The sequence below is a fragment of the Haliotis rufescens genome, unplaced genomic scaffold, assembly GCF_023055435.1.
Source record: "Haliotis rufescens isolate VD_foot unplaced genomic scaffold, xgHalRufe1.0.p SCAF_11, whole genome shotgun sequence".
In the NCBI taxonomy this organism is placed as follows: domain Eukaryota; kingdom Metazoa; phylum Mollusca; class Gastropoda; order Lepetellida; family Haliotidae; genus Haliotis; species Haliotis rufescens.
Genome location: NW_025963791.1, coordinates 10,133,662 through 10,146,016, shown reverse-complemented (window position 1 = coordinate 10,146,016; position 12,355 = coordinate 10,133,662). Strand labels below are relative to the sequence as shown.

The 12,355-nt window shown below is 38.9% G+C and overlaps 1 protein-coding gene across 7 annotated transcripts in view; it reads left to right on the top strand.

Annotated features, from left to right (window-relative positions):
- The first annotated feature begins 738 nt into the window (after positions 1–738).
- The window catches only part of LOC124146361 (prominin-1-like), an 86,465-nt gene continuing 74,848 nt past the window's right edge, over positions 739–12,355 (top strand). For 6 of the 7 annotated variants that reach the window (XM_046516615.2, XM_046516620.2, XM_046516618.2 and 3 more), the window contains exon 1: positions 740–1,148. In XM_046516615.2, the coding sequence (XP_046372571.2) occupies positions 917–1,148 (232 nt within the window). In that variant the 5' untranslated portion in view covers positions 740–916. Of the gene's footprint in view, positions 1,149–12,355 lie in introns of all 7 variants that reach the window. The other variant, XM_046516614.2, reaches the window with a different exon arrangement.

The following is a 12,355-nucleotide window of genomic DNA, read 5'->3' as shown; positions in this document are numbered from 1 at the left end:
AAATCTTGATCATGAGATTCTGGGGTAGAATAGGTCTTCAGCAACCCCTGCTTGCCGTAAAGGCGACTATGCTTGTCGTAAAAGGCGACTAACGGGATCGGGTGGTCAGGCTCGCTGACTTGGTTGATGCATGTCATTGATCCCAATTGCGTGGATCGATGCTCATTATATTAATCACTGGATTGTCCGGTCCAGACTCGATTATTTACAGACCGCCGTCATATAGCTGGAATTTTGTTGAGTGCGGCGTTAAACAACAAACCAACAACAACAATATAATAAATCTTGGCCATAATGAAAGAAACATTTGCAAAACTGATAAAGTACATAACCTGTGTTGAAACGACATAAGTTTATTAAATCGTACTGTAAAAGAGATAACATACCTAGCTTTGCACCTCAGGTACAAGCAAACATAACATTTGAAGTGAATTAACATGTTACATAACAATGGCACTGGGCTCCTATAAAAAAAGTAATTTAAGAAATCGGAAAACACGTGTATCTCAATTAGCGAAAATGAAAGAAAACAATAACAGTTCCTTTCGTCAAAACAAAGCCATCGTGAAGTCGAATCGTGACATCAAAGGAATTGAGCAAACAGGTAAATCCTCATATATCTTAGAGCTGGCTTATCAACATCGAAGCCAGGTGAGTTACCTGTCTTGAATGAAAATGCGCTCGTGCTGACCCGGATATAAATAGCACACGTCACATGCGCGGCTAGTCTATTGATGGGCGGGGCTTAGTGACGTCACATATGAGCAGCAAGACACTTTTGAAAGGTGCAGAAGGATGGGTACGTGAAGCACATCTCTCGCGGCTCGAAGCAAAGCAACACGGATATTACCGTTCTTACTAGCCTAGCTGTTGCTTTACAAGTTATCAAAGTTTAGTATTTCACCGTCCATCAACAATGGCCGCTTACATGACTGTTGTGTATTCATGTGCAGTACTTTGTATAGTAGCGTTTTCTACCGTCAACACACAGACGACCCAATCTCTGAACGGAACACAACCCTCAACTTCGGACGTGGATACAGAAGATGGAATGATTTTAGAAAAGAGCATGGATGTTTTATTTGATATGGTGAAAGGATTTCTCGAGACCGTACAACCGAAAAAAGTATCCGAGTTACAATGGCTGAGTAAGTATTCATCCCTTCTTCACTCACTCTATCTATGTTCCCCTCTGATCGACACAACAGCCGTCAGTCCATATGTTTTCTTATTCTAGAGGTGATTTTTTCTGTCTGTCTCGCCACAAATATACATGTACGTTAAGAGGACCGCTTAACCAACTCCGTATCTTTGTAAGGTGAAAGTCTTGTCAATGACTTTATCAGCTGATATATATATCTTGTGCAAGTATTAGTCCAAGTTATTAGCAAGCAGTCAGTTAAATCATAACTATGTTCCTTTATGATTCAAGAAAGAATAAGTTATATGTATCAGATTGTTCAGATATATATATATTGTACATATTCAAGTTCAACATTGTATAGTATTATTTAAAAAATAATGGGCAATATTAGATTTTATTTCCTATTTAATAAAGTAAGATTGTGGATATTTGTAGATTTTACATGACCGGTAATAAAATGGAGGAATGTGGATTTGTTAAAAGCCCAATGCTATTTGTTTCTAGTTTTATGTAGTCATTTCGTGTTCATGATTTGTAACATTTCATAATTTATCTATCCAAATATACTACCCAACATTTGATACATTTACATATAAACTTTACATATGACAATCAGTTTTGTGGATCATGGAAATGTAAAAATATCCCTATCAAATTTGGAGTAGTATGTTTCACCATTTAAAATACTAATTATCCATGTCAATTAATGTGAAAATCAAGATAGGTTAGGTAAATAAACAAACAACCTGGACATAAAGCTTATAAGTGTATAGCTGTTTTGGCTATTAAGCGAGTCATGCATGACCAGGCATGAACAAAACCTGTCCCTGAGTCACATCTGTACAGGCAAATAGACATGCCATAAAGTCAGTGAATCACAAACATCAATATTCAGGTAAGTATTTAGCCTCAAGACAACAGCATCAACACAAGTCATCGCATTCAAGATGAAACTCATTTGTCATTATATATCCTTCAAATTATGTAAATACTGAATGACTGTGAATCTGTGTCAACCTGCTGGGATCGTAACTGTTTATTGTTGTGCCAAATGATATATACATATTTTTTGTATTTCGTGTTACGATGATTAGAGTACAGAATTGTATTTTTTAAGATTTAATGTTCAAGGATCAATATGAAATTTCCAAAAAAATGTGTTATAGACACTGCTGATGGAATTGACCATGATGATGATGATGATGATGATGGAGAGCTGATCTGTAATTGGGAGTTTTTTTCCATCACTTTGAATTAAACCAGACATTGACAACAGACAACTTAAGTATATCTCTCAATATATAGTTGTGTTGTGACAACAGGGGTTAACATGTGAGTATGAGTGCACCAAACTTAATATTTCAAGTTCAAAAGTTTTTGTTCAGGTTATTAAAGTTAACTGTTCCAACACGCAATGTCATGTATATACATTTGGGGAGGGAATCGGCCCAGTGTTGGTATCATTAGGTCAGTAAGTATACAAACTGAGTGAGTGTTTTGCCTCAGTGCAATATTATTACAATAAATCTAATAAATGTTGTTTGGTGTCCATTTTGATGATTCAATTTTGCTCCTCCATACATCAGTGCATAGCATATGCCGAGTTCCACTTGAATAATGGAATATAATAACAAAACAGGCCGGCTAACTGAACATGCTGAAGTCCCAACAGATATTGAAAATAGAATGGTTATATTGGGCAGAGCTCCAGACATGCTGTGTATTTGGGTAACATGAGTAAGATATGGAAAATAAATCAACATTACCCAATAAATTGAGTTGCTTGCGTACAAATACACATAAAAATTTCGAGAAGCCAATAGTATAACAGCACTGTTCGTAATTACCCATTGTATTCTTTCAGCTTGCAAAGTAATATGAATCAGTGTGTCTTTACACCTCTCTGTTTACTGATCACATAAGTACTAGTTTGAAGTCACCGGAAAAGGGATTTAAGGAGAATTATTTAAAAGAAATATCTACTCAACAGAATCGACCCAAGGGTGTAAAAACATAAAACCCTACTCACTCACTCACTCACTCACTCACTCACTCACTCACTCATAAACATCTGGCTGTAGTTTATCTAGGGAATAACTGAAGAAAGGAATCCAGTTCAAGTCTAGATTGCCTCACTTAAATTAAGCATTGTTCTGGGCTCCATTTGGATACTATTTTATATTTTGTAGATATATTTTTTTTTAATAAGATAACTTTATTCCTGTGACTAAACGTAAGTCTAATCAGGGCATACAGAAACACACTAAACAGTCATTAGAACAACATCCAACATAGGCTAACAAGTTAAACATGTTCAAGTCTCCCTATCATTGGTTAAATGATTAGCAAGCTCTACAGTAAACTCTTGCTTATTCCAAAGTCACAGAGTTTATGTGGTCAGGTATAGCATTGTTGACGTTGGTATTAGGTGCTCCAGTTAATCTATAAAATCATGGCGTGTGATAAACAAAGTGTTTCCTTTTCCCATGGTGTAGGTTTCGCTATGACGCAGTTCAACACATCAAACTTAAACACGACAATGTCGGAGTTGGTGGAATGTGTTTCCAGGAAAACCATTGTCGAATATACAATGTATATATGCATAAATATTTTTAATAATGTTAATGAACACACAAGGCATACTTGTAGTCTGTTCTGAAATAAGGGGCAGTCGGGTAGCCTAGTGGTTAAAACGTTCGTTCGTTACGCCAAAGGCCCGGTTTCGATTTCCGACAATGTGTGAAGCCCATTTCTGGTGTTCCCCGCCGGGATATTGCTGGAATATTACTAAATGCGGCGTAAAACCATACTCACTCACTCACTGTTCTGAAATTAAGCATGACAGTCAAGGTGTCCTTGTCTTAACCTGGATGTTAATATTTAAACATTGGGGGATCCATGCATTCCAGTACAATAGGACCCATGAAGATCCGGGGTAGAATAGGTCTTCAGCAACCATTGCTTGTTGTAAAAGGCTACTATGCTTGTTGTAAGAGGTGACTAACAGGTGACTTGGTTGATGCATGTCATCGTATCCCAATTGCGTGGATTGATGTCAATCTCTGGACTGTCTGGTCCAGACTCGATCATTTACAGACCGCCTTCATATGGCTGGAATATTGCTGAGTGCAGGGTTAAACAAACAAACAAACAAACTAAAGTTCATCAGATGCAAACTCAATAACCCCAGCCCCTCTCATAAAACATAAAATGTTGTTCACTCAGTCATTAAATGTTTCCATTGCAACTATAAATCTGTTCTTAATTTTTTTTCCTTCTTTTTCTAATGAGTTCTTGGCAGATTACTCAGCTTCTGACATTTTAGCCTATATACTTCATGCACTCAACAACGTCTGGTAATCGTAATGTACATGTTCCCCAACAAGCCAATATGACGACTGCAGCCGAAACGTTGAGGATTAATCCCCACATGGGAATATTTGCAAGCCTAAGCTTCATAAAGTCTCATGTATCAAAATATTCTGCCAACATACTTATGGGCCCCATAAGGTCTTACCTGAAGGTAATGAGAGACGACTAACGGGATCGGGTGGTCACACTCACAGACTTAGTTTATGCAGGTTATCATATCCCAGTTGGGTAGATCGATGCTCGTGATGTCAATCACTGGATTGTCTGGTCCAGACCCAATTATTTACAGGTCATCATCATATAGCTAGAATACTGCTGAATGTGGTGTTAAGCAACAAACAAATAGTGACTTGGTTGATGGCTTGTCAACATTCCCCAATGGCGTGGATCATTGCTCGTAACATCAATTGACCCAATTATTTACAGGCCATTGTCATAGAGCTGGAATATTGCTGATTGCAGCAAACAGGATGAGGATAATAAAGTCCCTGTTTGCCCCCGGGCTGCAGCTAGTGATGGCTGTGTTCATGTTATTCAATGTCAGGTGTGACCTGGTGGACTGTGGTTATTTATCATGCTTGCATCTGCATTTAAACTTCATCCTGGTGTATTGTTAAAAGATTATCATGTTTTCAAAGGGCAAATTAAACAATCTTGTACTTACCATGCTTACAGTGTTATCTGAGAACCAGGAAGCAGTTGATGCTATCAGTGTTTGGCGTCAGTGATAACACATGTCAGCCTCACTAACTAATTTGTGTAAAGTCATACAAGGCAAGTGTAAGTTTACACTTGTCTTGTATGACTTTACACACTAGGTATGTGATAACATTCTGTAACACATATTAGATTTATACAACCAGCTCAGTATTTATCATTGTTTATCAACTGATCAGCTCTTCCTGTTATTAGTATGTTGTTGCTTGCTCTACAATGACACAGTGCAGCCTTTGAAAAATTATTGATCAAAATGTACTGGGTTATATGGGGTGCATGGTGCAGGTTATGGGGTGCTAGTTTGTTGGTTAATGGGGTGCAGGTTTGGGGTGCTAGTTTGTTGGTTAATGGGGTGCAGGTTTGGGGTGCTAGTTTGCTGATTAATGGGTTGCAGATTTAGGGTGCTAGTTTGTTGGTTAATGGGGTGCAGGTTTAGGGTGCTAGTTTGCTGTTAATGGGGTGCAGGTTTGGGGTGCTAGTTTGCTGTTAATGGGGTGCTAGTTTGTTGGTTAATGGGGTGCAGGTTTGGGGTGTTAGTTTGCTGTTAATGGGGTGCAGGTTTGGGGTGCTAGTTTGCTGTTAATGGGGTGCAGGTTTGGGGTGCTAGTTTGTTGGTTAATGGGGTGCAGGTTTTTTGTGCTAGTTTGCTGGTTTAATGGGGTGCAGGTTTGGGGTTGACATTGAGTTTGGGCTTGTGGCTTGTTAGTAGCAAATTGTAGAGTGCAAGCCGTGGGATGTGGTTTGAAATTCTGTATTATCTAAAATTATAAAAATTATCAATCCAAGAGAAAAACCAGTCCAGATATCCGCTGAAACGACAGAATCCAACTACTGCTATTTTACCTAAAGTTGAACCCCTCCCCACCTCAATAGAATTCCTGCCACCCACTCTGTCTTGCCGAGTCTTGCTCACCAGTCATGTGCTTTGCCCCAGTTTCTATCATGTTCGTTTTTCAATTCAACTTTTCTCGCATTACATGTAAATTGATTGTCGTGACATTGAAACAGAACTCTATCAATTATTTCCTCATTGCATCTGTGACTATTTTAGATTGCTGGTCGATGGAGGACCATGTTGCAAGTAGATTGGGAATAGAAGCCTGCAATTTAAAGCCCATTAATACTATTACCATACAACATTGTACAATATGCTTTGAATATTTTCACAGTGACTCTCAGTCTCTTTTCCGAGCTAATTTCAGGATATTACAATTTAATAATGATATTGGAATCTTGCCATACCACATGTACCAAGCAATATGAAACAATTAAATTATTCATATCATTATTAGTGTTTGTTCTAGATACTGCTGGTAGTGCGACTGTTTTTGTTTAATACGCACTTGCAAGTGCACATCACCTAATTAGATTTTTTCAGCAGCGGGATAATCACAGATTGGTAATGCCAACTGGAAACATGTCAAAATGAAGCTGGCATTGCCCCAAGTAATCACGAAATGTCCTTTGCTGATTAAATGTACATGTGTGCAGAAATTGTGTTATTACATGTATGTAGTATTTGTGTTATTACCATGATTACATGTATGTAGTAATTGTGTTATTACATGTATGTAGTAATTGTGTTATTACATGTATGTAGTAATTGTGTTATTACATGTATGTAGTATTTGTGTTACATGTATACAGTAATTGTGTTATTAGTAATGTTACTTGTATACAGTGATTGTAACGTGTACCCTGGGTCTATGGCCTATATTACTTTTTGGATAAACTACTACTACTACTATACAGTAATTGTGTTATTATATGTATACAGCAATTGTGTTATTACATGTATACAGCAATTGTGTTATTACATTTCTATGATATAGTAGTCGAGGTTCTTCTGGCAGGAAAAAGGGTGTGTTCAACATTTTTTTTAACAGTTTGATAGTTTGATATTAAAAATTAATGAGAAGCTAAAACGTGAAATATTTCTTAACATTTCCTGGTTTTTTTAATGGTTTTCTCCTCAACTTGGTTGATGACTGCATTTGCTTGAAGTTGTAAAAAATGACACTAAAAAAACAAAAGCTACAATCAGAAAATCAAATTTTAGTTATACTTTTTCATTTGCCTGACGGCTCAATTGATTGGAATTATAAAAGAATTGAACTAAAAACATGTCCCGTTCTGAAAAAGAAGGAAGTGTTAACATGTCAGATAGAACAGATCTAATGCATTACATATCGATCTGGTTGCTGGAAACCAAGTGTTGCAACACACTAGCTTCCCTGACGGAAGTAAATACATGTACACCTCCATATTTTTAAAGTACTCAACACCCTGTTCAATAAACAGGAGAGGCCTATCAAGGATTCCAAACTAAGTGCTTCTGGCTGACGTGTTGGTGACAAATTGAGATTTTTTAATAAGTTCTTATTTTTGTAAAATTCAGAGGTATTTGAATATTGTTATTCATTGCAATAATGTAAAAGTAGGCATTAAACCTCTTCCTCTGTATTGGTCCTGTTGGCAGTAATACAAGTCACTTTTACATAACCATGTCAATTAGCTATAACCAGTATGATAACATGAATTGGTAAGGTTATAATCATAGTTTGTGAGTGTTCAGTTCCATGGGTCTGAATGTCAGCCACTGAGCAGTCTAGATATATCCTTTGCAGACTAAACATTTATTTTTCCTACTAAAACTTCATGTCAAACAGAATAAAAAAAAAGAGCCCTGTTAGCCCTGAGATAAAGAATGTTATCTTATGATGTTGCACTTACAGGCTATAGTCATCAGAGTTGACAGTTCATAGGTGGACTGGTGATCAGTTAGATCCAAGTCTCTAAGGAAATGATTGTTAGTTTAGATTATAATTCCAAGATAATACGAATGATAAGAACAAGTTGTCCCTATAAAAGACTGGCATTGCTCATCTAGACTTGCTTATTATAAGGATAGAATAACTTCAAATCCATGGATGTATCATTCAGTACAGCCTTGGAGCAAGGCTAGTTTTCTGTGTTTGCAAGCCTTTTCTTGCTGTGTAGAGTAATGGCTACTGTATGACTGTTCGATGTGTATGTCATTTTCAGTGTTATACATCATGTAGCTAATAATCATGATATTGCACATGAAGCAACTGCGGAGTTATGAACTGACAACATCCTTGCAAGCAATGCTTTGTTCATGTTACTGATTGTTGTTCCTGTAGCAATAGAGGCTCCAGGTCTATAGGCTGTCCTCATGTCTTATAGGCTCCAGACCTGTAGGCTGTTTTAGTGTCCTGTAGGCTCCAGGTCTATAGGCTGTCCTAGTGTCCTATAGGCTCCAGGTCTATAGGCTGTCCTAGTGTCCTATAGGCTCCAGACCTGTAGGCTGTCCTAGTGTCTTATAGGCTCCAGACCTGTAGGCTGTTTTAGTGTCCTGTAGGCTCCAGGTCTATAGGCTGTCCTAGTGTCCTATAGGCTCCAGGTCTATAGGCTGTCCTAGTGTCCTATAGGCTCCAGACCTGTAGGCTGTTTTAGTGTCCTGTAGGCTCCAGGTCTATAGGCTGTCCTAGTGTCCTATAGGCTCCAGATCTGTAGGCTGTTCTAGTGTCCTGTAGGCTCCAGACCTGTAGGCTGTCCTAGTGTCTTATAGGCTCCAGACCTGTAGGCTGTCCTAGTGTCTTATAGGCTCCAGACCTGTAGGCTGTTTTAGTGTCCTGTAGGCTCCAGGTCTATAGGCTGTCCTAGTGTCCTATAGGCTCCAGGTCTATAGGCTGTCCTCATGTCTTATAGGCTCCAGACCTGTAGGCTGTTTTAGTGTCCTGTAGGCTCCAGGTCTATAGGCTGTCCTAGTGTCCTATAGGCTCCAGGTCTATAGGCTGTCCTAGTGTCCTATAGGCTCCAGACCTGTAGGCTGTTTTAGTGTCCTGTAGGCTCCAGGTCTATAGGCTGTCCTAGTGTCCTATAGGCTCCAGATCTGTAGGCTGTTCTAGTGTCCTGTAGGCTCCAGACCTGTAGGCTGTCCTAGTGTCTTATAGGCTCCAGACCTGTAGGCTGTCCTAGTGTCTTATAGGCTCCAGACCTGTAGGCTGTTTTAGTGTCCTGTAGGCTCCAGGTCTATAGGCTGTCCTAGTGTCCTATAGGCTCCAGGTCTATAGGCTGTCCTAGTGTCCTTAGGCTTCAGATCTGTAGGCTGTCCTAGTGTCCTATAGGCTCCAGATCTGTAGGCTGTTCTAGTGTCCTGTAAGCTCCAGGTCTGAATGTCCTTAATGTCCTATGTAGGCTACACTGAGGCTGCTTAGACCAGTGCCAGGTGTTACTTGTTCAAACAGCTGGCTCATATTTTTTTCCAAAAGATGTGAAACATATATTAATGAAAGAACTAGGAGGCTTACAGCCTTCTAACCATATGTTGCCATTGGGGAGCCTGGTTTAAGAGCACTGGCTGCACAAGCTTGAGATTGGATTCTAGTGCTCTTGTGGATACAATGCTCTGATACAATGCTTCTGCTTGAGTCCCCTGTCGTTATTGCTCCATTCAGCCTCACTCACTCTGCACGATATCCTCCATGACCTATTGGCAGACAATTTAAGTACAAAATTGACAAATAGAGCAACAAAAATCTTGCTTCTTATGATGTGAAAAGATGTTGAAAGGTGGGAAGTTGACATGCAGAGTTTATCAAATATAAAATTTCATAAGGAAACACAGAATTGGAAAGAAATGAACTTGCAGCAATGTGTCACAAATGTACAACAAAATTCGGAGATTGCCAGTGATAAAAAAATAATAAAAAATAACTGTTTTTATGTGGCCTAGTATTGGTTTGTCATAACCACAGGGCCACACTACCTCCCAATGTGGCTTCTTACTCTTTTCTCTAATGAAAATTGGGGCGGTGGGGTAGCCCAGTGGTTAAAGTGTTCACTTGATGCCGAAGACCTGGGTTTTATTCCCCACCTGGGTACAGTCTGAAGACCATTTCTGGTCTCTCTGCCATGATAATACTGGAATATTGCTAAAAGTGGTGTAAAACGCTGAAAAAATACCCTCGAAAAGCTCATACAGTGTTCAGTGCACAGTGTCAACAATTCCCTTGAGGGCCAGGCATTCATCCATGTTGCAAGTACATCAGCTTCTTGAAGATGTTCTGAACATAGGGCTGTGCAAGTCCTGCTGTTGCTTGCACAGTGTATTGATGCATGGTTTACACATCCCTCGTCACTGAGACATCCTGCAGTGGGAGTCTGGCCCAAACAAAGGTGCAGCAGGGATTATCAGGCATGTAGAGCTGACAATGGAAGGGGAAATGTGCAGAGCAGCTCAGGTGGGTTTGTGGTCAGATGCATTTAGCTTGGCAACAATGGGGGTCACACCTTAACACATTCACTATTCATAAATGTACACATGAGAATTGTCAGGAGATGATGTAGCATCTTACCAGTTGTGTGATGGAATGTCACTTTGTGACCGTTTGACAGTTATTCTGATTTGTTTGTTTGTTGTTTGATGCCACACTCAGCAATATTCCAGCTATATGACAGTGGTCTGTAAATAATCGAGTCTGGACCAGACAATCCAGTCATTGACATCATGAGCATCCATCCACACAATTGGGATACAACGACCTGCATCAACCAAGTCAGCGAGGCTGACCACCTGATCCCTTTAGTCGCCTCTTACGACAAGCATAGTCGCCTATTACAGCAAGCATGGGTTGCTGAAGACCTATTCTTCCCTGGATCTTCATGGGTTGACAGTTATATTGATGTCAAGGTGAACATTTGAATGTAGGATAATTTTAGTCGATTATGTTTCATGACAGGTTAAGTCTTTGGTCCTTGCTTTTAATCATATAGTTGGCATCTCAATATGTCACGTTTATTTTCTGGCTGGCAAAATTTCTCTATATTTCTTTTAAATGTTAATATGCTTTCATTCTGTGATTTTTAAGCAACATTGAGTTTTCAATGGGCTTTATAATGTTTAAACTTTGGCTACTCAAGCCATTTAGAAAATATTCTCGAACATACACCATAAACATTGAATGAGCTCACTGGATTATCTGCAGTTTTTCATCTCTTCACATTCTTTTAAAGGTCAACAAAACAGAGACTTTGCATGGTTGATCCAAGTATTGATGTCATTAACTGACTGCTTGCAGAATTCTGATGCAATTTTAATGGCCTCCCTGGCAGTCATGTGGAATTGTCATTTCTAAATAAGTCAACACCAAGAATGGGATATGTACTAAAAACAGCATAGTTTGGTAGGCTGTATATCATTTTCGCCTGGTTAAAATCTTTGACCATCATAGTGCTTATATACATACCTCTTAAATGTTTTTGCAATATTACTTTTTCTAAGGTTATTTAGAAATATTCCCTATCATTCTTGTTCCGCCATAGCTGGAATATTGCTGAATGCAGCGTTAAACAACAAACAATCAAACAAACAAAACATTATTCCTATTACCTGTGTAGCTCTACGTTTTTTGGATTATTTTGTGACCTCACATTACCAATATTTTCCAGGACAAATGGTTTGGTCACAAGCCAGTTTGACAAGGAAGTATGATGTTCACTTTGTCTCAATAGACCAAGCACAGAAGTTGTTTCCCATTACATGATATTGTGCCACCTTGCTGACTGGTGTGAGATAGGATACAATGTTGCCAGGCCACAATGTGAGAATGTTGCAAGAAGTAGAAGAAGTGGGTACTGCAAACTTAATGAAGCTTGTTGTTGTTTAATGCAGCACTCAGTAATATTCCAGCAATTTGACAGTGGGCTGCAATTAATCGAGTGTGGACTAATCAGTCCATTGATTGAATTAGGGCTCAGGTCGAGTTGTTCCTGAGTAGGACACGGATACCCACAACCTGGACCCGTGGTTAGTCACATGATATATTGTGTAATAGCAAAAGTTATCTGGAACTTCCACGATTACACTATAAGTGACTAGTATTCGCATTTCTTTTTGACTATGCACGCATTCCTTCTGACTTTATATGTTTGAATAGAGATAAGACTTCCGTCAACTTCAGTGTATGCATGACCAGATAGTTTTATATGAGTATCTAAATACATTTTGCCAGGGCTAAGGTCAAACTATTCCCAATCAGACATTTGTACCCATCTCTTGAGACCTACAGCGGGTAATTGGGTGGGTGGGTACCTGGG